The following is a 27932-nucleotide window of genomic DNA, read 5'->3' on the forward strand; positions in this document are numbered from 1 at the left end:
CCCCGGAAAACCACCGGTGTAGCTCCAAGAGTCCAAAAGCTTAAGAACTTGGAGCCCAATGTTCCAGGGCAGGAAGCATCCAGCATGGGAGAAAGATGGAGGCCAGAAGACTCAGCCAGTCTAGTCCTTCCACGTTCCTCTGCCTGCCTTATTCTAGCTGTGCAGGCAGCTGATTAGACGGTGCCCACCCAGATTGAGGGTGGTCCCCTTCTCCCAGTCCACCAGTTCAAATGTTAATCTCCTTTGGCAACACCCTCACAGACACACCCGGGAGCAATATTTGGCATCCATCGATCCAATCCAGTTGACACTCAATATTAACCATCACACTTACCATAATGTTTTCGTTGTTCATTTATACTGTAGCATGCATCAATATTTCATTCTTTTTTATTGTTTAATAATATTCCATTATATGAATATACCACAACCTGTTTATCTGTTCATCAGTGGATAGACATTTTAAGTTTTTCTACTTTTTGGGCATTATTGATGAAACTGATGAAAATTTTGTACAAATGTTTGTGTATAAGTAATGTGTTTTCATTACTCTTGGGTATATACCTACACGTAAAATTTCTGGATTATATGGCAACTCTATATTTAAGTTTTTAAGGAGCTGCCAAACAGTTTTCCAAAGTGGCTGCATCACTTTCCATTTATACATTTTTAATTTTAAACCAGGTTCTGGTATTACCTATTCAAGATAATCAATAAAACATTGTTTAAATATAAATTAGAGCTATACTCACTGACTTGGAGAGATTTCCATTACAAATTATAATCTGAAGCAAGGTACTATACAGACAAATATCTAAAAATATAATGAGTAATATGGCCGTATCTTTGTAAATTGAACACCAGACAACTTGTGTGTGTGCATTCATATGCATTTTGTATCAGTTATAAGTGCTTCTGGATACAAAATAATAGTAAACCACACTAACAGTGGTATGAACAAATAGGGGTTTTTTCCTATGACTGGTACCCTAAAGATTTCTGTTTCTGCCACTGGTTCAGCAGCTCAGTAGGACCCTGAAAGACTCAGATTCTTTTCATATTTTGACTCCACCATCCTTAATGTATTGGTTTGTCATTTCGCGGTCACACGCTGCCTGCAGCACCAACTAAGCATCATCGACGCATTCTAGGCAGGAAGAAGAGCGAAGGGCAAGAGATCCTGCTAAATGAGTCAGCAAAAATGTCCACTCAGCTAACTTCCACTGATATTTCATTGGCCAAAACTGGGTCGCATGACTACCACTAGCTGCAGAATAGGCCAGGAAATATGGGGTACAAATTATCAGTATTGACTTGAACCAGTCATGACCCATTGCCAGGACTAAGCACCTTGCATTCCAAATCAGGATTCTACTAGCAAGGAGGAATGGGAAGACTGCCTGACACCATGTACATATAAATGAAAGAGGGCTGTATGAGCATGGAGAAATGTATGGACGGATGCATGTAAGAGTGCTAACAATGGTTTGGAAGGGTGGAGGGAACACACAAGGACAGGTAAGAGGGAAGAAGTAAAACAGTGATGCATTAATTAAAATATCAACTGGGGACTCAGCAATTAAGCCCTGAAAGCAGGACACATTCTAGCATACATTGAATAGACTGAGGCCAATGTGAGACCCACTAAAGGAAGATGCATAACCAATCTCCTGGTAACACAGGTTTAGCGTTTCATCAGTGTCTTTGTCTTTTTTTTTTTTTTTTTTTTTTTTTTTTTTTGAGACAGAGTCTCACTCTGTCGCCCAGGCTGGAGTACAGTGGCATGATCTCTGCTCACTGCAACCTCCGCCTCCTGGATTCAAGCAATTTCAAGCAATTCTCCAGCCTCAGCCTCCCGAGTAGCTGAGATAACAGGTGCCCGCCACCACACCTGGCTAATTTTTGTATTTTTAGTAGATACAGGGTTTCACCATGTTGGCCACACTGGTCTTGAACTCCTGACCTCAGGTGATCCACCCTCCTTGGCTTCCCAGAGTGCTGGGATTACAGACATGAGCCACCGTGCTCAGCCCGCTTTTCCTTTTTTTAGCCAACCAAACAAACAGCAGTGATATCAGTTTCTTAAGAATGAGGAATCAGAGAGTTGGACATTGATGTCAGGAACCCTCTGAATATTCACTGGCTTATATTGGATAATATATAATAATATGCTGATAAATATAATGATATACAGTAAATGGAACAGATTGCTCAATTTTAAAAAAATTCATAGGAACTTTATTTGAAGCTCTGAAATCATTTTATAGAGATACAGAACTGGACATATGTATAGAAAGAATAGCCTTAAAAGCAGGGAGCCACAAACAGCAAAGTAAAACTTAATATCAAGTGTTTTAACAGAGGGTGCGGTCTAGATACTGGGTGTCATGTGGTCCTAAAGATCTGCCAAGGTCTCTCGCTCTGCTTCCCACTCTGATCATTGTGTTTCCTCCAAAACTTGGAAGAGAATGAGGGCAGAGAATCGAAATCAGTTTTGGATAATAGTGATGGAAGCAGCAACCCATCTAGAGTGGCTGCTGCCAAGATGCCGGCTGCAGCGGGGCAGCACGACCCAGGCCTCCTGCACCACAGGGCAAAGCAGAGCATGCAGGAGCCCCGCCCTCCCTGGGTGCTGCTGCAGCTGCCTAAGTCTGGCTGTGGACCAGGGCATGTTGGTGCTCTTGGTAGGGCTCAGAAGTGCCTGCTGCCACTGCCTGGCCTCTCCCTGCTCACAGAGTTCACTCTGATTGTGGAGCAAGGGTGGGGCTGAGCCCAGGTATTGTCGCAGCCTGGCCAGGTGGACGTACGCTCAGGGCAGTGCTGACATGCTAGCCCCCTGCTGCCTCAGCACCTTCTGGACTTTCAGTACCAACAAGCACGGGAGGGAAGCTGGGGGTTGGGAGCACTGAAGGCAGCTCAGTGGTGGCCTGCAGGTGCCTCTTGGCCCAAGCAGCCTAGGCACCATGGACTGTAGCAGGAGGCAGACAGGCTCTTGGGCAGAAGCGGGCAGGTCTCCACTGAAGCTCCACCTTCAGGGGGAAGGCCTGAAGCCTGGGGGCCAGGCTACCATTCCTGCAGACTGAAGAGGGGACTCTGTTGCTTTTTCTTGGGCCCACCCATGGCAGCACGCACCTCCCTTCTCTGAAGACCATAAAAATTCTGGACTCAGCCAGAGCAGAGCAGACATTGGGATGACCAGCTGCAGAGAGGAGCTACCCTCTTCAGGGCCTCCTCTCTGCTGAGAGCAGCAGACATCAGGATGACCAGCTACAGAGAGGAGCTACTCTGTCTGCTGAGAGCTGAACACTTGTTGGGATGACCTGTCTGTAGAGAGGAGCCACCCACTCCAGACTTCCTCTCTTCTGAGAGCTGAACACTTGACAGGATGACCTGCCTACAGAGAGGAGCTACCCACTACGGGTCTCCTCTGGGCTGTTCTAACCTCAGTAAAGCTCCTCTTTGTCTTGCTCACCTCCTGCTTGTCTGCGTACTTCATTCTTCCTGGACACAAAACAAGAACTTGGGCAAAGGTACCACCAGCCACAGAGGTTTCCAGCCAGAAAAGCAACACCCAAAGATTCTGTAACAATAGAACCGAAACAGATGGGGGATATATTAGATACTGCTAGGGGCCTACTTCATCCCCTCTGCCACATCTCAGATTCCTGCTGTGGCTTTGGTAGCCAGTTTTGCAAAAGTATCCATTTACTTCACTCTAACAACATCTTGCCTCAGGTGCATACTGTGTTCTTTGCTTTCTACACTGGGACTTCTCTGAAACTATGCACAACAGTAGAAGTTTACTCAGCCTGTACACATGCCACAGCCAGCTATTATGTGATGGAAATGGAACATTATAGGATCAGGTCCAACAGCCCAATCCAGAGAGAAATCCAGAGAGCGCTGGTAAGATCAACAAGCAGATGGCTCACACTGCCATGCCACCTGACTATATTATACCAATGCCATTTTCTCAGCTCACACCTGTGGTCTCATGGGACAGGAAAGGTATTACCCACAACCAAATATCAGAGGAAGAAAAACTCAGGCTTTGTTTATGGATCCATAGTCTTGATTTGCTGGTGTAAGTTGAAAATGGATTGCACCACACAACAGCCTCACTCAAGGATGGCTCCAAAGGACAGTGATGTGAGGGAGTGGAGAACAGTGGGAAGATCTGTGAGTAACACCCTTGGTCATTCACTCTGATGAAGGAAGAAGTGGCCTGAGGTACACAGACTCCTACAGAGTGACAGATGGCTGGTTGATTGGTCAAGGACCTGGAAGAGGCAGAATGGGAAACAAATAGGCAGACTGGAAAAAAAGAGGTCTGGAGAAGAAGCATGGGAAGGGGCACAAAGAGCATCTATTTTTGTGTCTGGTGTCCATGCCCACCAGAAAGTAGCTACCACGAAGTAGGCCCTCAACAACCCAGCAGATGGGATGACTGGTCTAACTTGTCTCTTTCTTTGGCCACTCTGGTGCTAATTCAACACACCCGTGAACAGAGTGCCCACAGTAGCACGGCTGGAAGACATGCATGGCCCAATATGATGGTCTCCCTCTCCCAAGGCTGGTCCCAACTACCACACTGCTGAATGCCCAGCCTAACTCAACTAACACTGAGTCCTTGCTTGTATGGTACCACTCCTCAAGGAGATCAGCCAACCATCTGATGCCAAGTTAATTACACTGGACTCCTTCTACTTTGTAGAAAGCAGTAATTTGTTCTTACTGGAGCTGATACCTCCTCTGGATATGTGTTTGTCTTCCAGGTCCACAACGCCTCTACCAATACCACCATTAGAGGGATAACAAAGGCCTGATTTACCCAATGAGATCCCATGTAACATTGCCTCAGATCACTGGCCCCTGTTATGAAAGAGGACATGTGATTGGTTCTACCCTATACTGTCATGCCCAAAGCAGCCACCCTAATAAAATGAGGAAATGGTCTTGGGCGGGCGCAGTGGCTCATGGCTGTAATCCCAGCACTTTGAGAGGCTGAGGCAGGCAGATCACTTGAGGTCAGGCGTTCGAGGCCAGCCTGGTCAACATGGTGAAAACCTGTGCCTAGTAAAAATACAAAAATTAGCTGGGTGTGGCATTGTGTGCCTGTAGTCTCAGCCACTCAGGAGGCTGAGGCAGGAGAATCACCTGAATCTGGGAGGCGGAGGCTGCAGTGAGCCAAGATCACACCATTGTACTCCAGTCTGGGTGACAGAGCAAGATTCTGTCTCAAAAAAGAAAATAAATGGGCTGGGCATGGTGGTTGATGCCTGTAATCCCAAGACTTTGGGAGGCCCAAACAGGAGGAGTGCTTGAGACCAGGAGTTCAAGACCACCTGAGCAAAATAGTGAGCTACCAAAAAAAAAAAAATTAAAAACCAGCTGGGCATGGTGGCCCACGACTGTACTCCCAGCTACTTGGGAGGCTGAGGTGGGAGAATCACTTGAGCCCAGGAGATCAAGACTGCAGTGAACTGTGATAAGCCTACTGCACTCCAGCCTGGGCAACAGAGTGACACTCTGTCTCAAAAAAAAAAAGACAATGGTGGAATGGCCTATTACAGGCTCAGTTGAAATGTCTGCTCAGATACAACCGAGCAAGTTGAGGCACTGGTCAGTTGCCAACAGGATGCAAGTTTTGTGCTGAGTCTATAGCTGGTAAGGTGCTTTGTCTCCAGTAACTAAAATATATGGGCCCAGAAACCAAAAGTTGAAAGGAATGCCCCTTTTACCACCACTCCCAATTAGTTACTTGCAAAATATGTGCTTCCCGTCCCCACAGTCATAGGCTCTGTAAAGCCCTGGTCTCTGATAGGAGAGCCATTTCACCTAAGAGCCACCAAAGTCACAATGAGTGCGTGATCATTGGACTCCTCACGCCAATGGAGCAATAGGTTGAAAAAGAAAAGAATAAAAGACTTTCCACAGCCAGTGGGTTACACGTGGCCACAAATTATTTGTCACTGCACCCGACAAGAGGTGGGATCTATGTTCCCTCCACCTTGAATCTGTGCTATGTGGCTGCTCTGACCAAGAGAACACAGTGGAAGTGATGCTATGAGAACTCCTGGTGTAGCCCTCAGGAAGTCCCCCATTTCCTTTCCGTTCCTTTGTAGTTACCTGCCCATCTGAGCATATTGACTGACAAACACACAGGCCTCAGATCAACAGAATGAAGTGGTATCTCGTTTTGTTGTTGCTGTTTTATTTTTTTGAGACAGAGCTCACTCTGTCACCCAGGCTGGAGTGTAATGGCGTGATCTCGGCTCACTGCAACCTCCACCCCCTGGGTTCAAGCGATTCTCCTGCCTCAGCCTCCTAAGTAGCCGGGATGACAAGTGCCTGCCACCACACCCTGTTGTTTTTTATTTTTTTTAATTTTTTTGTATTTTTAGTAGAGGTGGGGTTTTGCCATGTTGGACAGGCTGGTCTTGAACTCCTGACCTCAGGTGATCCATCTGCCTTGGTCTCCCAAAGTGCTGGAATTACAGATGTGAGCCAGTGCCCCCAATCTGAAGTGGTATCTCTTAAACAAGACTATCAGTCCCCTCTCCCAAAGGTCTCCTGAGACATGTTTCATTGGAGTCCACCTGCCTGGAGCATGATTGTCTTGCTCCACTCGTTGTCATTACTTGCTATGGCAGGCAACTCTTGCTACAAACCCTAATGTTCAACATGTCTACAGTCATTAGCAGCAGTAGTCTCTGCTTCTTCTATGGAACACCATTACTAGACTCCGACGGGATGGAAAAACACCTTTGTTGATCATTCCTGGCTTTGAGTCAAGCAACACGTCAGGAGCAGCAGCTTGGGGAGTGGTTGCTGCCTGCTAGTCTCCAGTCAGGACTGATATATGCAGTCTGGTCTGTCTGTTGCTACTGTAGACATTTCATTTGGAATAGCTACACTGATAAAGTAATCGGAAATGCTTATGTTTTTATATTACATGTCCATGGAAATGATTTGCATAAAAGGATCTTTACATGCCAAATAAAACATTACCACAAAACTCAGGTTGATATCAAATGACTGCTTTTGTGGCAATTAACATCCCACTTTGGGTCAGTCTTGTTATTGTCCTTGTTTTTGTTATTAGAACCAACTGTACAACAGCAACGCCAGGATTCATGAAAAAAATAATTGATAAGCTGAACTTCATTAAAATTAAAATCTCCTGCTCTGTAAAAGACACTGTCAAGAGAATGAGAAGATGAGCCATAGACAGAGAAAAAGCACTTACAAAAGAGTTATCTGATAAAGGACAATTAAACAAAATAGACAAAACACTCTTAAAACTCAACAATAAGGAAATGAACAACCTGACTGAAAATAGGCAAAAGACTTGAACAGACATCTCGCCAAAGAAGATATAAGACGGCAATTTGCATACGAAAAGATGCTCAACAAACATATGTCATCAGGGAAACGCAAATTGAAAAAACAACGAGGCCAAACATGGTGGCTCGTGCTTGTAACCCCAGCACTCTGGGAGGCCAAGGCAGGTGACCCTCTTGAGCCCAGGAGTTTGAGACAAGCCTAGGCAACATGGTGAAACCCTGTCTCTACAAAAAACAAAAATAAGGCCGGGTGTGGTGGCTCATGCCTGTAATCTCAGCTCTTTGGGAGGCTGAGGTGGGCAAATCACGAGGTCAGGAGTTTGAACCTGACCAACATGGTGAAACCCCGTCTCTACTAAAAATACAAAAATTAGCTGGGCACGGTGGTGTGTGCCTATAATCCCAGCTGCTCAGTAGGCTGAGGCAGGAGAATTGGTTGAACCCAGGAGGTGGAAGTTGCCATAAGCCTAGATCGTGCCACTGCACTGCAGCCTGGGCGACAGAGCGAGACTCTGTCTCAAAAAAAAAAAAAAAATTAATAAATAGAATTAAAAAATGAGATACTACTACACCCCTTTTTAAATGGAGAAAATCTAAAACCCCAAATGCTGGTGAGGATGTGGAACAACAGGAATTCTCATTCACTGCTGGTGGGAACACAAAATTGTACAGCCACTATAGAAGACAGTTTGCAAAATTAATGTACTCTTATCGTCTGATCTAGCAATCACACTCTTTGGTATTAAATATTTACCCAAAGAAGGTGAAAAATTATGTCCACACGAAAACCTGCACATGGATGTTTATAGCAGCTTTATCTATAATTGTCACTATTTAGAAGCAACCACGATGTCCTTCAGTGGGTAAGTGGATAAACTGTGGCATACACAGACAATGGCATATTATTCAGCACTAAAAAGAGAAGAGGGGTTGGGTGCCATGGCTCACGCCTGTAATCCTAGCACTTTAGGAGGCTAAGGCTGGTGGATCACTTGAGGCCAGGAGTTCGAGACCAGCCTGGGCCAACATGGTGAAACCCTGTCACTAAAAATACTAAAATTAGCTGGGCGTGGTGGTGTGTGCCTGTAATCCCAGCTACTTGGGAGGCTGAGGCATGAGAATCACTTGAACCCGAGAAGCAGAGGTTGCAGCAAGCCGAGATCACCCCACTGCACACCACCCTGGGTGACAGAGTGAGACTGCATCTCAAAATAAATAAATAAAAATAAAAAGAGATGAGCTATCCAGCAATGAAAAGACGTGAGAAACCTTAAATGCGTATTACCAGGTGAAAGAAGTCAATCTAAAAAGGCTACATATTGTATGATTCCAACTACTTGACATTCTGGAAAAGGCAAAACTATGGAGACAGGTAGAAGATCAGGGGTTGCCAGGAGTTGGGGGAAAAGAGGCATTTTAGGGCAGTGAAACTCTTTCATATGATACTATCATAGTGGGTACACATACACCAAGAGTGAACCCTAATGTAAATTATGGACTTTGAGTGATAATGATATGTCAATGTCGATTCACCAATTGTAACAAATGTACCACTCTGGGGTTGCATGTTGACAGTTGGGGAGGTTGTGCATGGGTAGGGTTAGAAAGTTTATGGAAATTTTACGTACTTTTGTACTTTCTTTTTTTATGAAGCAAAGTCTTGCTCTGTCACCTAGTCTGGAGTGAAGTGATGCAATCATGGTTCACCACAGCCGCAACCTCCCAGGCTCAAGCCATCCTCCCACCTCAGCCTCCTGAATAGCTGGGACTACAGGCACATGCCACCACACCTGGCCAATTTTTGTATTTTTTGTGAAGACAGGGTTTCACTGTGTTGCCCAGACTGGTCTTGAACTCCTGACCTCCGGTGATCCACCTGCCTTGGCCTCCCAGTGTGCTGGGATTACAGGTGTGAGCTACCACTCCTGGCTACAAACTTAAAAACACTCCTGGCTGTAAAAAACAAAGTCTACTTTAAAAAGAAACAAAACTGCAGAAGAGCTTTATGTATGTCCTCACATGCCTCCTCTTTGAAGCACTGAAGCTGTTTGGATGTTAAAAAGCTCTTTCATATAAGATTCTTGGGTGACAGTAGAAACATGTGAATTCAAACCATATCAAAAGAGTTTGAAACAGCTGAGTCCACTGACTGAAGTTCACTGCTAACTAAGTGCATGTCCATAATTAGGCCAGCTTTCTTCGATCTTGCACCTCAATGTGAATATGAGAATATTGCACCATCTGCACCTTGAAAATATGATTTATTTTCATTTTCCATTTTTTATTTCCATAGTGATAAAGTGGTAAGTTTTCAAGACTATTGTCACAGTGGATCCAGTGATGCTAGAGGGAGCATAACTTTGGAGGTCAGGTAGTGACTTGTACTGAATAAACAGGAGGAAAGAGATTGCAGGCCCAGAGACTTGTGCAAAAAAAAGTGTATTCAGAATCAGGAGACTTCAGGCAGCAAGCTTGGTGGTATTCTGTCCTTCACAGAAGACGGATCCAGAGCTGATGGAAGGTCCATGTGATTCACACAGAGAGCTTCTCAAGGCCAGATTTCTCCCCAATATGGAAGACTCAAACAAATGATTCAGTGTGGATATTCTGAGGGGACACAGCTAGAACCAAAGGTATGTGAAGAAGATTTTTATAAAATAGAAGAAAACTTCACCTTTGCCCCCTGAAGGTTCACTGAAAATCAACTGACAAAAGGCAGGTTGATAGGAAAAAAGGCATACAAATGTGTTAACAAGCACAGGGGAGAATCACAGAGTCATTGCCCCACCACACAATGGGGTACAGATGGTTATATACCCTTCTTCTTAGGGGAGAGGAAGATGGGGAAGTGTGGATGATTTTAGAGGGATAGTAAATGATTTTTAGGTGAATTTAAGTGGGCTTGAAGAACATACAGTGGCCTGAAACAAAGACTGCTGGGCCAAAAGAACAGACATAATTTGCAACAAGTCTGTCCAGATGTGTTGACAGACTTCAGTCTTTCTTCCTGAGATATGACTTTAGTTAATGATCAGGAAAGTGACCAGAGGTAACTGTTTTCTTCTTTGGCAGGTCCAGACATTAGGCAGATAAGAGAATTTCAGAGAACCATTTCATCCTGTGCTTTGGGAGACAGAGAATTGAGACAGGAGTAGGCAGAGGTCAGAGAGACCTGGGGAATTCTTCAAGTCAGCAGGTCAAAATGCCATGTTTTGGGGGTATTGGTTTCTAAGCCCCAGCTCTCTTATTGGTTCTGTTTCTCTGGAGAACCCTAATACGATGATTTTTAAAGCCAGAAAAAAAAAGGCAGTGAGGCAAATTGCATCCTCTGACAAAGTTTTTGCCACATCTCATTTACTAAAGCAATCATATGGCCATGCCCCCACCCCAGTAAGTGGAGTGGCAATTCTACCATATGCCTGAAAGAAGGAAAACCAGACATATTTGGTGAACAGCACTAGTGATTACCTCACACTTTACTACCTGCATAGGGGAAGAAATGGGCCCATGATAATGTTCATTTGTAACTCTTTTACCTTATTAGTGGCAGGTTTAATGGAGTTTCTCTCCAGTGTTGTTTCCCTTCAGCCTGAAGAACTTTCTTTAGCACTTTTTGTAATGCAGGTTTGCAGCAACAAATTCTCTTACCTTTTATTCATAGAAAGTGTTTTCATTCTGTTTCACTCTTGAAGGGTATTTTTGCTGGGTATAGAATTATGCACTGACAGGTTTTTTTTTTTTTTTTTCAGAATTTAAAATATATGTTTCCAGTGTCTCCCTGCCTCTGTGGTTTCTAACGATGAAGTCATTTGTGGCAGTGCTCCCTATATGTGACATGTCATTTCCCTTCGGCTGCTCTTTGTCTTTGGTTTTCCGCAGGTTGACTGGGATGTGGCTAACTATGGTTTACTTTGTTCTTATCCTTTTTTGCTTTCTTGAAATATTTTTTTCCCAGCTCCATTGTATCGCTCCTCTTTTTAGAATTCCAATTGCATGTATATCAGACCTTGCTGTATTTTCCCCCAGATCACTCAGGATCTGTTCATTTTAAAAATCTTTTTTTCTCTGTACTCTTTGGGTTAGATAGTTCCTCTTGAGGCATCTTCCAGACATGCCATTTTTTGGTTCTAAAATTTTCACTTGGTTCTTTTTAATTGTTTCTGTTTCTCTGCTGAGATTTCCTATTTGGTCATTCACTGCAAGCATATTTTCTTTACATCGTTGAGCATAGTTATAGTAGCTGAATTAAAAATCCTGTCTACCAGTTCCAGCATCCAGGTCATCCTGCGGTTAGTCTCCATTGGTGACCTTCTCTCTTATGCATGAATATTGTTTTCCTGTGTGTTTCTATGTCTAGTAATTTTGGATAATATCCTAGATACTAGAAATGATACGTTGTAAGACTCTGGATTCATTATATTTTTTTAAGATTATTGACTTTTTTTGTTTGTTTTATGAGCAGTTAACTTGGATGTAGTCAAACTCCAAACTCTATCTCCTCTGTGGTGGGCAGCAACTGAAATCTCAGTTCGGTTCTTTTCTCCTTATGTTGGACTTCTTGAAATCTACCCTATGAATGTGTAGGTCGGGGACAGCCAGTATATACACCGAATTTAGGGCTCCCCATTTATGCATCTCTTTTGTCATATTTTCCCCCCTTCCTTTGTTTTCCAGCTGCTGTGGTCACCCTAAACTCCTCTGCATATTCATGCCTCTTAGGTTAAGAGTTTCTCTGCTTTAGTCACCTGGGTGGTGGCTGATTGAAGCCTGACTTCAGGCAAAAAGCTGAAAGAGAGAGAGGAGAGAGAGAGAGAGAGAGAGAGAGAGAGAGAGAGAGAGAGATAATAAGGAAGTGGCTAATGCAGTGATGAAGGCTGAGAAGGCCCATGATCTGTCATCGGCAAGCTGGAGACACAGAAATCCAGTGATATAATTCATTCTGAATCTAAAGGCCTAGAGGAAATGGTGTAAATTTGTATCCAAGGTCAGGTGGGGATGAGATGAGACATCCCAACTCAAGCAGTGAAGCAGGGAAAAGTGGAGGAAATTTCTTCTTCTTCCACCTTTTATTCTATTCAGGTCCTCAAAAGATTGGATGATACCCACCCACCTTGTGTAAGGCCATCTACTTCACTGAGCCCACTGATTCAAATGCTAATCTCATCCAGAATGACCCTCACAGGCACATTCAGAAATAACGTTTAACCTGGGCACCTTATGGCCTAGCGAAATTGACACATACAACCAACCATCACAATTATGAAAGCACAGAGACAGCATAGACCCAGCCAACCTTCAATGAACATTTAGTCTGAGTGAGTTTGGGGGCTTGTTTTTTCCCACAGCATAACTTAGGCTATCCTGACTGATACCAAGATGAGTACCTAGAAAATGGTGACAAGAAAAGAAAATAGATAGCACAGGCTTAAATGCAGGCATCCAACTTTATGGAGACTTCTATTGGTGCCTGGAAGGTCGCTGATCCAGGTTTGCAATGGCAAAACTTGGTAAAACTTGGAAGGTGATAACTCCGAGATAACTTGGAAGACAGAAAATTCACCCAATGAAAACTCTTTTTCCTCCCGACATGGAATCCAGCAGGCAATGTTCAAGATAGTGAATGTGTTATCAACATGTGTTCCAAAGTCAGAGCATGTACAGCATGATGGACATGAGGGATAAGCCTTTCTTAAGACACTGAGATTTGGAGGTTTGTTACTTCAGCAGAAGCCAAACCATTCTGGCCACAAAAAGAGGCATTACATACTCCCTCCTTGGGACATTTTGTTACCAGAAAGGGGTCCCGATTCAGACCCCAAGAGAGGGTTCTTGGATCTTGGCACAAGAAAGAATTCAGGACGAGTCTACAGAGTAAAGTGAAAGCAACTTTATTAAGAAAGTAAAGGACCCGGGCACGGTGGCTCATGCCTGTAATCCCAGCACTTGGGAAGGCCGAGGTGGGCAGATCACCTGAGGTCAGGAGTTCAAGACCAGCCTGGCCAACATGGTGGAACCCCATCTCTACTAAAAATACAAAAATTAGCTGGGTGTGGTGGCAGGCTCCTATAACCAGCTACTCGGGAGGTTGACGCAAAAGAATCGCTGGAACTCAGGAGGCAGAGATTGCAGTGAGCCGAGATCGCGCCGTTGCACTTCAGCCTGGGTGACAAGAGTGAAACTCCATCTCTCAAAAATAAAGAAAGTAAAGGAATAAAGAATGGCTACTCTACAGACAAAGCAGCTCCGTGGGCTGCTGGTTGCCCATTTTTATGGTTATTTATTGATTGTATGCTAAACAAAGGCTGGATTATTCATACCTCCACCTTTTAGACCATATAGGGTAACTTCCTGATGTTGCCACGACGTTTGTAAACTGTCATGGTACTGGTAGGAGTGTAGTAGTGAGGATGACCAGAGGTCACTCTCATTGCCATCTTGGTTTTGGTGGGTTTTGGCGAGCTTTTTTACTGCTGTTTTATCAGCAAGGTCTTTATGACCTGTATCTTGTGCCGACTTTCTATCTCGTCCTCTGATTAAGAATGCTTTAACCTCCTGGGAATGCAGCCCCTCAGGTCTTAGCCTTATTTTACCCAGTCCCTACTCAAGATGAAGTTGTTCTGGTTCAAATGCCTCTGACAATTTATCCAGTCACATTCACGGAGTGTGGCTGTGAGTGGTGGACAAACTATACTGTGTTTTCCCTTAGTACTGATAGAGTGGAGGCAGTGGGAGATCCAGGACTGTGTGGATATCTATGGCTGCTCAAGGTTGGATATAATCCCACTTCCAGCACAAGGCTGAAAGCAATGCTTTGCATTGTCACAAATAGGGCATTAAGGACTCAGAAAGCAATGCCCCAAATGAAGTCCTCAGAAGCTGAAGTTTTTCTCTGATCATCTTCTGCCCTGCAACAGGCTCTCTTTTGCGCATTGTGCCTTTTTGGTGTTCTTTTGAAAAATGTGTTCACTATATGTACATTGGGGTTGAGTATTTGGTTTACTCATTCTGACCACTTCCTTAGTTTATGCCAATAAAAGATTGTTTGGATAATTACAAGTTTGTGTTTTTCATTCATTGTTTAACTCCTAAGTTTGTATTTTTTAACATAATTTCTGCGTTTATTATAGACTAAAAGGTACAAAGGCAGATTAGTTACTGCCTTTGGTATATTGCCTGATACAGAGACTTGGGGTCCCAGAGAGCTTATCACGCAGGGAGTGGTGGATCCACCAGGCAGGTCTATAGCCCATGCTCCATCCCTTCTTCCTTTTTTGTCTGACAGTCAGCAGTGTCTGTTGTTTTCACTTTTATCGTAGGTTGTATTCAATGTTAGCTCCACCTTAGAAGTGAGGACATGTGGCCTTTGGTGTTCTGTTTTTTCCTTACTTCTCTTTAAATAATGGCCTCCAGCTCCTCTCATGTTGCTGCCAAGGAGTTGATTTGTGTCTTTTTTTTTTTTTTTTATAGCTGCCTAGTTTTTTGTGGTGTATATGTACCCCATTTTCCTTTTCTGATCCACCGTTGATGGATACCTAGGTTGGTTTCACATGGTTGCCATTGTAAAGTGTGCCGCCAAGACCGTTTGTGTGCATGTGTGTTTTGGACAGAAGGATTTATTTTCCTTTGTGTATACCCCAGTGGTGGGCTTGCTGTGTCAGATGGTAGTTCTGGTTTAAGTTCTTTGAGCAGTCTCTGAAGTGCTTTCTATGGTGTCTGAACTACTTTGCATTTTCACCAAAAGTGGACCAGTGTCCCCTTTCTCTGCTGCCTCGTCCGTGTCCTTTTTTTTTTTTAACTCTGTAATTGCCATTCTGACCAGTGTGAGATGATATCTCATTGATTTATATTTCTCTGATAATTAGGTTTAGCATGTTTTCACATTCGTTGCTTGCTTTTACATTGTCTTTTGAGAAGTGTGTGTTTATATCCATTGCCTATTTATTAGTTATTTGGGGGGTTTTGCTGATTGATTTCTGTAAGGTCTTTAAGGTAGATTCTGGATATTAGGCCTTGGTCAGGTGCATAGTTTGGGAACATTTTCTCTCATCCTGTATGTTGTCTGTCTACTCTGTTGGTAATTTCTTGTGTTGTGTGGTGGTGGTTCTTTAGTGTATTAGATGTGGGAATTTCCTGGTCTCACATAATACTTGAGCACTGTTTCTTTCTATGTGCTTAAAACCAATTTGCTCTATAGTAAAGGTTTACAGTTAAAGAGTAGAGTGGGACATTTTGATCTATGCATATGTACCTTGTGTAATGATGAAAGCAAGACGATGACTCTCTCTGTTACCTTGTGTAGTTATTATTTGTTAGTTCTCTGTGGTTGCAATATTCAGAATCCTTCTTTTCAGTCTTTTTTGGAAAATATGGTAGGATACTGTTAACTCTGGACACCTGCTGTGGAGTAGAATAGCTGAATTTATTCCTGTCATCTGAGTGTAACATTGTGTCCCTTTCCCAGTCCCTGCCAGGACTCCCCAACCCACAGCCTCTCTTCACCACTGTGGAACTTTCTACTTCTAGGGGATAAAGTCATTTAGAGAGGAAGTTGATCTCATTCTCACATGCATGAAATCATGCCGTGTTTGGCTTTCTCTGCCTGACTCATTTCGTTGAAGGTCATGTCCTCCAGGTTTCTGCACGTTGCTGCAGATGACATGGTTTCATGAATTTCTGTGGCTGAAGAGGATTCCATTGTGTACTGCAGTTTCTTTATCCCTTCATCTGTGCACGAACAGGTAGGTAGATTGAATACCTTTGCTATTGTGAATAGTGCTTCAGTTGCCATAGGAAGGCCGATATCTGTTCAACATAACAGATTCTATGTGGTTTCTGTGTAAAACCAGTGGTGGGATTGCTAGGTGAACGGAGAGTTGTAAAATGTTTAAGACACCTTCAACTGTTTCACTTCATGTGTATAGTAATGTACATTGCCACCGATAGTGTATAAAAGTGTCTTTTTCTGCTGTTCTGCATCGGCCACTACCTGTGAACGTATGGGTTTTCTGTTGTTTTTGGTAAGTTTCATTCTAATTAGAGGGAGACACATCTGAGTGTGGTTCGTACTTAGACACTTGTGTGAGGATTAGTGAAGTTGAGCAGCTTCTCTTTGACCTGTCAGTGAATTTCGTGTTTTCTTTTCAGATGTGCCTGTTCAGGATCTTTGCTCAGTTTTAGCTTGGGTATTAGGTTTTGTTCATTTTCCCAGTTAGAGTAGTGTTAGTTTCTCATGCATGTTAGATAACAACCCCATTCACAGATAAGATTCTGCTGAACTTTCTCTCAATCTGTAGGATGGTTTCTTTATTGGTTCATTGTTCCTCTTCCCCATGTGGAAGCTCTGAAATGATGTATAGTCCCATGTGTTTGTATTCACGTTTGTTAGCAGTGATTTTTGTGTCCCATCCAAAAAGAACAAAAAATAAGAAAGAAAAAGTATTGCCAAATCAATTGCATGGTCTAAGGGTTTCTTGCCATAGATAATTTTTGCTTTTGTTTTCTTTCTTTTTTGCAAACTGCGTGCATAGATACAAGTTTTGCTGAGATACAGACTCCCACTTTTCTTATAGGAGCTTTGTGGCTCCAGGATTGGGTTTAGGTTTTAATTTTGTGTTGATTTGGGGGTACTACATGTTTCAGACCCTGAAATGTTGACTTCCTTGGCTTGTTTTTTCTCTGTTATAACACACTGGGGGTTGTGTTCAAATTAAGCTGTGGGACATCCTTTTCGATTCTGGGCTCAAATGATTCTCGCCTTCCTTGATATTCACTTAGGGGAGAGGTGTCAGAAAGTCTGGGAAGATCTATAGTGGAAAAATTTTATCTGTATTTCGTGGAGACTGATGGCCAGCTCCCTTCTGCCCAGGACTTCTGGAGAAGGCCAGCTATACCACTTGCTTAAATACCTCCCATCTCCAGCCCTTCAGTAAATATTTCAGTGATTCATTAAATATTTAAACTTCAAGAAAGTAGAGTAACCCAGTGGAACTCGAATTTAACTAGAATTTAAATTTGAGAGTTGCTGGTCAGTAGAACAAGTGTGGTAGATTGGGTAACATGCTCTGATTTTTTAAGGATTTTGCTTTGTTGTTTTTTTTGTTTTTGTTTTCCTTAAACAGAGTTAACAATAATTAATTAGAACAAAGAAGGAAAACGTTAAATGGTTGGCATGTGTAACATAAATGCTGTTGCATGACTTGTTCAGCCATAGCTTCAATTTGACATACTGGACTATGAATCCTGAAGACTGGTATACGGTTACTGCACTGCGGTTACTTTCCTCATTCCAACAACTATAGAACATTTTGAATAGTGTTTTAAAATTTTATTTTAATGAAAGTTAAGAAAAAAAGCCTTACTTATACACTAAAGAAAATAAACATAAAATGGTCTCTTGCCTGCCTGGCAAAAGTCCCATGGCCTGATCCTGGCCAGCAGGAGTAGCTGGTGTTACACGAAGAGCAGGGGCCAGATGCAGCTGAGCTGCCAGCCACCTAGATGTGGTTCCCTGGTGTCACGGTCTAGGTGGAGGATGGTGGAGAGCCGGTGTTCTGACCAGCATCCCGGTGGGGTCCCAGCCACTGCAAGATGTTACTGGCCTAATGTGATTCGGGCTCCAGCTAGCAGGACAGCTTGTAGCTACAGGACAGTGAGGCAGCTGTGAGGCCACCATGAGCCACACGTCAGGTCCCCTCTCAGTGCCTGCCCAGCTGGAATCCTGGGTCCCCAGTGGTCCCCATGCAACGGGGCTTGATGCTGGCCGTGGAGTCATGGCCGTAGGCTCTCTGCAGCTTGCCACAGGGAGAGCCTCCTCTAGGCCAGGTGGGGTGGCTGACACCTGTAATGTCAGTACTTTGGGAGACTGAGGTGGGTGGATTGCTTGAGGCCAAGAGTTTGAGACCAGCCTGGACATCATCGTGAAACCCCATCTGTACCAGAACAACAGCAGCAGAACAACAGAACATGGTGTCTGTACATGCTGTACCATGACCTGGGACATGGTGTACCGCAGTAGTCCCAGCTGCTTGAGAGGCTGAGGAAGGGCTTGAGCCCAGAAGGCAGATGTTGCAGTGAGCAGAGTTGGTGACACTGCAGTGCAGCCTGGGCAACAGAGCCAGACCACATTAAAAAAAAAAAAAGAAATGGAGAGCCTTCTCCCACCCTCTGCCCATCCCCTAGGCCCTCACCTCTCCTTGTCGCTGAGCTGCTCCATTCTTGGGAAATAGGTGACAAATTTCTCAAGAGGCCGAAGCCTGTAATTCATGGCAGCCACGTGGAGCAGCTGCATTTCCTGCAGAACTCGGACCTCCTAGAGACAGAGGAGAGGATGCTGACAGGGCCTGGGTGGAAGATGCTGAGAGCACCTTTGGTAGGCAGGGAAAGGGGGCTGATCCCTGGGGCAGTTTTCTGAGGGGGCCCCATGCAGCCCCAGCCTGTTCTCAGAGTTGGATGTAAAAAGCCCCTCCTGCAGGAACTGGTCTTTGATTCCATTCCATTTCCCGCTTTCTCCACTGGGATAGGTCTCCTCCTCCTGCGTGTGTCAAACCCTCCCAGTAAACCTAAGATGTAGAGGATGGAGCCAGGGAGTGTCCTGTCCAGGGTGAACTGTGACGTCCACATCCCCACCCTCATCCAACGTGAGTGCCCCAGCTGCTTACCTTCCTCCTCTTGTTGGTGTTGCCCTGGAAGGCAGACAAAGAGTCCATCAGAAAGGTCCCTGGCCCACAACTAGCCCCACCCCACCCCTTCCCATGCTGCATTACTGCCAGAGCCACCAGAGTCAGGGGATGTGCACATGACAGGACTTGGAGCTGCCTCAGGCTCCGGGCTCTAGAGCAGGGGCATAGGAGCTGAGGCTCAGGGACTTTCTGCCCCAGCCCTCTGTGATAACAGACAGGGAAACTGAGTTCTCTCATAGAAAGAAAGCGCTCAGTGACTCTGGAACTGCCTGCCCTTGGAGAGGCTCAATTTCACCGGCCTGTTACAGGACTACTCTAGAGAAAGGCTAAGTCCAGCTCAGCCCACACCTCAGCAGCTTTGCAGTCAGGCGGCTCTGCAGCTTCACCACTCGGGAATAGGGACTGGTGGCTGCTATGGAGCCTCTATCAGTCAGAGGTAATGAGATGGGCCTGACACCCCCACCCACAGGAGCAGCTGTGAGGCTCTCAGGAGAGGAGGTTTGCCAAGGGCTGAGATCTAAGGGCTCCGTCCAGGACCCTCTCCTCCCTCAGGATCCTGGTTCCCAACAGCCTGCCCCAGGCTCACTCACATCCAGATCGTCTGGGATGGCCATATCCAATCTGTGTAACTCAGTAAGAAAATCCCCCAGGAAGGGGACCACGCCCTGTGCCAAGGAGGGGTGGGAGGGAGAGGTGTAGTGATGATGAGTATTGGCCCTCAGGTACCTGCCCAAGGTCCTGTCTCATGAAGTCCCACCAGCCCCTGTCTCCCGGAACTCCCCTCTTCAGGTCTCCCTGTTGGAGCAGCCAAAGACCCTCCACTGCCTTTCCCAGTTCTCTGCCTCCTCTATCCCACCTGACCCCCAAGTCTAGCAAGCACTCCTGTTTACCTCTATGGTGGGATTTTAACAATTCACAAGGGCATGTGGTCCCAGCCTTACCCTTCCCCACATCCACTCTGAGTCCAGCTTCCCCAGACCCTTGCTCTGGTCTCTCGAATGGAGGTTTTCCAGGCCTAGTGTGCACAGGAGGACAGGACTGGAGAGGAAGTCCTTGCGGTCTTCACATGGAGGCCTCCAGCTGGCAGGGAAGGGAGCCCTGTCCCCTGATCCCCTGCGGCCTCTCCACGCCAAAGGCTCACTCACCTTCTTCTGCCTCCGCAGCCTCATCTGGGCTCTCTGGGGGTTCCTCTCCTGGGTGGCCACCTTAAAGCTCCCCGCCTGCCAGGTGCCAGTGACGGAGACAGTGAGGCTCTCCTCTCTTCCCCCAGTTACACCCCAGCCACCCCACACTTGGATCCCCAGGGACTGGCGTGAGTCACCTGGCATAGTGGTCATACCACTGGCCCAGCTCCACACTCCCTATGTGTGTCACCCACTCATGCAGCCGGGCCTCCCTGAGACTGTTTCCTCTTCTGTAAAGAGCCATGAAAACCACAGCTACCTCACAAGGCCTCCTGAGTACTGTTTCCTGTAGCTGTTGCCATTGTTCTCCCCCTCATCCCTCTGAGGAAGAACCAGGCATGAGCACCAGCAAATTATTTTCTTTTCTTGAACCTCATTTCCATCCTGTGAGGGCTGCACTACAGGCTCAGCATCCCTTCATTTTCCACATGAGGAAACAGAGACCCAGAGCAGGCAGTGATTCCCCAGGGACCCAAAAGAGAAGGCACCTCCTCCCCATCCTGGAGGCTCTGTCCCGCTGCCTTCTCCCGATATCCCAGCACCGCTACCCATCAGGGTCATGTTCTCTGGAGTCTCTGAGTGTCTAGGTCTCCAGCCTTGCAGAGTCATGATGGGAAAGGGGCAGGGCATTTTAGGAGACCTGGTTAAGTGGCACCTGCATATCTGAGCCCCACTGGAGTCTGTGCCACACAAATTGGGTTTGAGCCATGCCTAAGGTTTGGCCTCGCCAATGATCCCCCAGGGGAGTTCCGTGCACAGAACTCTCTCCCTCCACTCAGGAAGTGGCCTCCTGAGGCGCCATCTCTGACTGACAGGGCAGGGCTTTCCAGAGTCCTGGGTGGGGTGATAAGTTGTCTTCCCGTTTGCCTGGAATATTCTGAGATCTGGTCAGGGAGGATCCCCTGGGAATGCATGAATCCCCCAGATACTTGTCATGAGCATGTGTCACTGCTCACTGGTGAGAATCCTGTGACATGGCCGTTTTCGGGTGTCTGCAAAGAGCAGAGCAGGGAGTCCCAGGAAACACGTACATCTGTCCCGAGTATGCCCATTGGTACCCAAAGCTGGGCGGTCCACTGGACTCCCTGGCACATGAGCTTCCTCTGTTGTTGTTCCCCCTCTCCCCCAGTGTGGGCAGAGGCCACTGCCTTTGGAGATGCGCTGCAGACAGAAGCAGCAGCAGAGGCCTGGCTTCCTGAGGAATTGCTTTCCAGTTTGAGGAAGAAAGAAAGTCCCACCTACCATGACCACCCCCCAGCCTGGAGGCAGCTCCATGCCAGCAGCACTGACAAGCACGGGAACCAGAGCCCTGCTAATGCTGCAGCTCATCACCCCCGCTCCGCAGCCCAGCAGCCATTGCCACAGCCCATTTCCAGGGCCTCCTGCCGCCATGCCCCCACGTGCCTGTGGACCCACACACCTCTCTTTCTGTTTGCCCAAGGTAGGCGTGGAGGGAATTTTTCAAGTCCACTTTTAGTAGGTAAGTCAAAAGAAAATAACCACTCCACACCGGGTCCAATGCCCTTCCAAACTGTCTCTTTCCTCTGACTCTTAAACACTTATCCTGCATCTCCCAGACTCCAGTGTACCTTGATCAGCAGGTCCCTCTTCACTGCAGTGTCTTTTTTGCAGAGTTGTTTCAGATGTTTTGTGCTTTTGCTATGGGCAGAGGAAAGAAAGAAAAGCAAATTTGGGACTAAGCGGAGAGATTTGTGAGTTCCAATCCAAGCCCTTGTGTCTGAAAACCCAGAGAATCCCAACTTCGTGGGTGAGAGTTTCCAGTAGGGTCCTCTGATGACAAGGGCTCCAGAGGATGGGGGTGGGACCTGTCATGCTCCTCCCCTGGCCCATCTCTACTTCACATGAGCCCCTGCGTGTTCACAGTTAGCTTCCAGCTGGACACAGTTCCACTGCTGGGTGCAAACACCTGAAAGCTTCCAGTTGGCTCTAGCCTATTCCTGATGGTTGAAAAACCCTTAGTCCTGAGTTGGAAATCCTTGCTTAGTAGTCCAAGGCAGCTTAGTGACCACACCCACCAGGCCATCCCTGCCTCCAGTGTCCCTGGTCTCCAAGAACCTTTCAGAGTCGTTGAGGGCACATGGGGAGGCCTATGGGTCCCTAGGTCAACCCTGGTGCTCCCGTGGAGGGAGCTCCTCACCTGGACACTCCTGCCCACATCTTGTGTAGTCGATGTATTGGGTTGCTGTGCAGAGCAGAGACCATGGCGTGCACTGAGGAGAGGTTGTTGAGGCTTAGGCACTCCTGGAGAGAGAAGAGTGAGCTGTGAGGTCCACTTAAGCCACAGCCCGCTGTGCTGAGATCTCCCTGCCTGGATTAAGCAGAGGCTCAGGGAGCCTCAGGAGGGCACAGCTGGGGCCGAGTGAATGTCACTCATCTAGGAGGATTTTAGTTCAACCCAAGGAAGAGCCCAGGTCAGAAGTGAGCAGCCACCACTGGGCCATGGGAGTCAAGGTCTGTGACAAGAAGGGGCTAGGTGATGTCCAGGGCTGAAGCCAGACGTACAGATGCCAATCCTGAAAGCCGATGGAGGAGAAGAAGCAGTTCCCCATTTTTAGAGAGGGAATCCCAAGGCCCAACCATGGCTTACCCTGGCCACCTTGATCCAGTGCTCCACCACCCTGGCCCTGTCCCGGGCCCTCATGCTGTCGTCCCCGAGGCAGGAGGTAGTGACACAATTGGTGAGCCTGTTGAAGTGTGCGATGGTCGCATGAACTGTGGGTGCCACGTGCTCATTCCCCTCCTTAGCTCGTTGACCCCAGATGGAGCCCAAGCATTCGTAGAGCTCTACCTTCTTGAACACCTCCTTTGGGGGAGGAGGAGACTGTCATGGACAGAGCACACCCCAGCTCAGAGTCATCCACAGTACCAGACAGGAACTGAGCTCATCGTCATCCACAGTCTCTGGCAGGAACTCAGCTGGAGCTCATAAAGCTTTAAAATATGCTCCAGACTTGTGGGAGTCCCTGGGTTTGGTTTTCTGCCCACCGAGGGCCCTGAGTGCATCATGGCCCAGAATCCAACAAGAGTGGGAAGAGAGAGTGACATTTTCTCCCAGGCCATCCGCACTCCAAGGAGTAGAAAGTGGCTCAGGCCTTCCCGTCCTGAGACCTCGTCTTCCTCCCATCCCAGTCAGCCCTGTACTCCTTCTCTCCATACCGGTGCACTTTCCTTGTGGCAGCTGCAACTATGGGCTCTGTTAGGGTGTCTGCCATAGAATCTAGTATACATCAGGTACCTAACAAGTACTGAGGGTTGTGAGGCTCCTGAGCAGCTGGGTGAGTGACCCATGGCCCTGTCTGCCCCTCAGTGATCACCTGCCCTGTCCTGTTTTCTGTCTGTCCATCCCCTGTCATTCGGTCTGCACACTCTGTGGAGCTAGCACAGGTGACATGCCATCTCTGCTGTCCATATGCAGTCAGGGAAGGCTTGTGCGTGAGGAAACTCATCCAGATCCCATGTTTGGTAAGAAGTGGGGATGACATTCGACCCAGGGCATTGGCCACTCCTCGGGTAGAAGCTGGTCTGAGACAGCTAGTGCCAGAGGCACAGCCTGCAAAGCCCAGCTGCTCACCACATCCATGAGGGTCAGCTGCTCTGCCAGCAGCCTGGGAGGGAAGGTGGTGATGTCATGCATCTCCTCAAGAGGTTGGTTCTTCACAGTCCTGGAAGAGGGACTGGGGGACTCTGAGGCGGACCGTGGCTCCAGCAGTGTCGCTGGAGGGGACCCTTCCCCTGGTGCTGGTCCTGGTGCTCAATATAGATATCCTGGTGCACCCAGGGCTGCACCTGACTCTGGCTCCAGAGCAGGCCGCAGGTCCACCAGCAGTGGTGGTGCTGGCTCCAGGGCCTGCATTGTTAATGCGTGTTGCCCAGGAGGTGGAGCAGGATCTGGAAAAGGAGAAAAGGTCATGACACCAGTCACTTTTCACTGGGCTTTCCAAGCACAGAAATGACCGGATGAAATGTAAGGGAATTGTAGCTCCACACCACCACCCCCCAGAAAGTCTTCCGGACTGCAAGCCACCTCACCATCTGACTTGGCCTCGTTGGGCTCCGGAAGCACCAACTGGCCTAGGACAAGTTCCTGATGGTCCTCCACGTCCAGTCCAGGCCGGGCGAAGTTCCTGAAGGCCAGCTTTATCCGGAAAGATGACCGTCGCGGGGGCTGATAGCAAACTGAAGTGTTTTCAAGGGGCCAGGTGAACAAAATGGAGGTGATGGTGCTGGTGATGGAGTGGACAGCCGAGTCAGAGGCCTGGCCTTCTCCCACACAACCCTCCAGGGCACACTTGCGTGGTTCTGGGTCCCTGGCATGTTGCTGCCTGTGTAGAGGACAGCCTCACCCTTCCCCAAGCCATCAGTGCTGTCCTGGAAGGGGCAGACCTGGCCATGCAGCAGGGTTGTACAGACCCTTGTGCACCCCAGTGTCCCACTGACATTCTCTTCCCAAAGGCCCTGGAGCACAGCCCTGTGCACCTGGGCACTCAAGACTGCAGCTCCAGGCTGATTTGTGAGCAGGCTGCTCATCAAGCTCCAGCTCTGGGTCCCCTGGTCCTGGGGTTAGGAGGGTAGGGGCAGATGTTGGCTGGAGGAGGACAGGTAGAGTTGGGAAGCCACGGCGTGGGGTATGGGCCCAGGCAGGTGGCATAGGAGGAGATGGGTTTAGTTAGCAAGGCTGGAACCAGGGAATCCAACAGCTTCTCCCTTGTGCCGGGCTGGAAAGTTGGCATCCTGCAGATCTCATTTTCATACTAGGGGGACAAGGAGGGACATGGGAGTCAGTGGTAACACCATGAACCACCAGAGGATCGGGATGTGGAACTCACACCTAGAAGCACCAACCCTTCAGGGACTTGTGCATGTGGTGCCCGTGTTGAAAAGGGTTCTAGGATTGCATGTGAGGATGGAGTAAAATTGCAACGGCACCTTGTGTATCAGCAGCCTGCATGAAGAGCATCATCCCTGCAATCCTTCACAAATCATCCTCATGATAGAGAAGAGACGCGGGCTTTTGGGTGTCACATGGCTGCTGAGCAGCACCCGGGTCAGAAGTGAGTACCTTCCACAGCGAGGACTGGATGAAATTCCCTGTAGGCCACCTGAGGCTCCACTTCTGAGATGGAGGGGAAGGGCCTGGGGAGGTCTCGTCCCCTCCTTATTTTAGCAACAGCACACAGGACAAGATGCTCTAGAAGAACCCTTTGTCTTAAAGGGATATGATTGTTTTTGTTCCTTTAACATGAACGTGAGTCTGGAGAAACAGCTACGTCCATCCCAGCCCTGGCCAAGGGGAAAATGCCGGAAGACTCCAGGGTGGGAGGAAGTGTATCGCAAGGCCCAGGATCTGCCAGGCGACGCGGGGAAGAGAAAACGCGGGCAGGTATGGAACCCGTGAAAGGTTACGCAAATGTACATTTGAAAGTGGAAATGAAACAAAGGTGATTTTCTCTGCCACGCAGACAGCAGACTGGCAAAAAGTTAAAAGCATGTTAGTATTCAGGGGAGGCCGTATTCAGAGAAGCAGCTACCTTCAGAGGCTGAGGCTGCTGGGGACCGTGTGAGCAGCTGGAGCCCTTTTGGAAAGTCAACTGGCTAGAGCTGTTGAAACTTGGTATCTGCACATCCTTTCACTCAGATATACCTTTCCCAGGTGTGTGTCTTCTGCAGGGGATTTGTATATTTTATGGGTTGAATTGTGTCCCCTCCCCAAAATGTAACTGTTTCTATTCTCAACCCCAGAGACTCAGAATGTGACTGTGTCTGGACACAGAGTTCTCCAAGAGGTAATTCAGGTGAAGTGAGTTCGTTGGTGTGGCCCCTAATTTAATATGCCTGGGGTTCTTACAAGGAGAGGTGGTCAGCGCACAGAGAAGTTGAAGAGAAGACCCTGTGCTGACTGAGGAAGAAATCAGCCATCTCCAAGGCAAGGAGAGAGGCCCAGAGAAACCACCCCAGTCTGACAGCTTGACGTTGGACTTCCAGTCTCCAGAATTGTGAGGAACCAAATTTCTGTGATTAAGCTCTGCAGTCAGCGTGCCGTGTTATGGCAGCCCTGGGAAACTGCTCCAGCCTATCAGGACACACATTAGGATTATGCTCCCTGTAGAAAGACTTCCTAGAAAGGGAATTTTATCACTACAGGCTCCACCAGCACTGAGAGGCTGACCCGCTGTGGAGCATGGCCTCCCTTAAGGAATATTACAGTGAGATGCGAGGGTACAGCTCCTTCCTGCCTGATGGGGATGCAGGGATGAGTTCTGTGAGATGATACTTTAAAGACAAATGCATAGTGTAGCTTCACCTACTTTTGTTGTAATCAATGTCCACCCCACCTTGTTTGTGTAAAAGTGTTGGATTTTAAATCCTGGAGGAGGTCTGGCAGGGCAGTGGAGATACCTGTTGCTGGAGATACACTTATGGTGGGGAGTTAAAATGATAACGGTATGAATATGTTGCTATAATTTTACCATTATACTCAATTCTTGTGGCAACATGCTGAGATACTCCTGGCTTAGCATAAAGTGAAAACAGATGGATTTTCTCTGATCTTCCTCTGATACATGAAAGGGACTTTGCCTGTAACCAAGTTGCCACTGGGGACCAATGGGAGCCAGATTCCTTTGGAAGAGAACACTGGGCCACTCAAGTGGGAAATTCCTAGGACAGAGCTTAGGGAGTTCCCATATTCATGTCTGAGTCCTGGGCCCACCCTGGTGTTCTGGAGTCCCTGTCTGTGGAGACCCTTCTGTGCCCCGTCTTACCGCAGACCAGCACTGGCCATGGTTGGTGGCGGTGGGCCCCTGCCCTTCTTTGAAGAAGATGGAGAAATGGAATCCATCCAACAGTTCCTGTTTGATCTGCTGTGTGGAGCTCTGCAAAGAGAGTCCCCGACAGCCGAGACAAGACGGGGCACCGGCCTACCGCACACAACCAACAGCCACACACCCCCACGAGAACCCCCTCCCCGTCTCCCAAGCCCCAACAGGATTTGGCACATAGGAGCGTCTGCATAGACCTCCAGCCAGAGAAGGTTGAGGTCCCCAGCAGATGAATTGGGATTCACATCTGAGCAGCAAACTCTGTCCTCGACACTGAACTTCCCATCCTGCCAGACATAGTCTGGGCTGTGAACCTGACATATCTACCAGGCTCCAAACACCTGACAACCTACCTGCTCCTGTTCAGGGGGGGCCCTCATCTCCTGTTTCCCCCAAACATATGGGGAGGGACTCGGTGCTGCCCTGATGGGCACAGCTGAGGCCTGGCCTGGACGGGCCTGCCCTGGGCCCTGTGTTACCTGTGGGTGCCTTCTGGCAAAGGGCCAGAGGCATCGAGGGTGAGGGTTGAACCAATGTCTATATTCTCGAGAAAGACTCTCATTTTGGCCTCTTCTGTGACGAGGAGGTCGGCAGCATGTCGGGACACAGCAGGAGAACATGTTGTTCTCCAGAGCGTCGCCTACCAAATGAACTGGAAATGGGGCTGTGTGTATAATATGGGTGCCTAGTTACCAGAATTCTAAGTTCTACTGGGGATCTGTTAGCAAGGAAGTGAGGTCACGTCTTGTAGGTTCCATCCTCTAAGCGCCGCCTTTCCATAAGACCTACTCAAAGGCCCCTCTGGGTTTCTGATCACTTACCCTGCCCCGTCAACTCCTTACCTGTTCACCATTATGCAGAAGTGCGCCCCTTCAGCAGCTTGGG

At 47.5% G+C, this 27932-nt stretch overlaps 1 protein-coding gene and 1 long non-coding RNA gene across 2 annotated transcripts; one reads left to right on the forward strand and one right to left on the reverse strand.

Moving 5' to 3' along the window:
* Positions 1–15960: 15960 nt before the first annotated feature.
* Positions 15961–25606, forward strand: LOC105514933. Its single transcript, XR_001002238.1, has 3 exons — positions 15961–16084; positions 21338–22680; positions 25480–25606. It is a non-coding gene; the product is annotated as an uncharacterized LOC105514933 (long non-coding RNA).
* LOC105514932 (ral-GDS-related protein-like) lies at positions 17860–27667 on the reverse strand. Its single transcript, XM_011946601.1, is given in 14 exon segments — positions 17860–17977; positions 18533–18654; positions 19004–19027; positions 19615–19689; positions 20170–20244; positions 21798–21867; positions 22367–22470; positions 22817–23032; positions 23801–24117; positions 24259–24477; positions 24821–24980; positions 26535–26550; positions 26956–27101; positions 27527–27667. Coding segments are annotated over 14 exon segments (1803 nt in total).
* Positions 27668–27932: the final 265 nt, after the last annotated feature.

The sequence above is a fragment of the Colobus angolensis genome, unplaced genomic scaffold, assembly GCF_000951035.1.
Source record: "Colobus angolensis palliatus isolate OR3802 unplaced genomic scaffold, Cang.pa_1.0 Scaffold251, whole genome shotgun sequence".
Taxonomy (NCBI): domain Eukaryota; kingdom Metazoa; phylum Chordata; class Mammalia; order Primates; family Cercopithecidae; genus Colobus; species Colobus angolensis.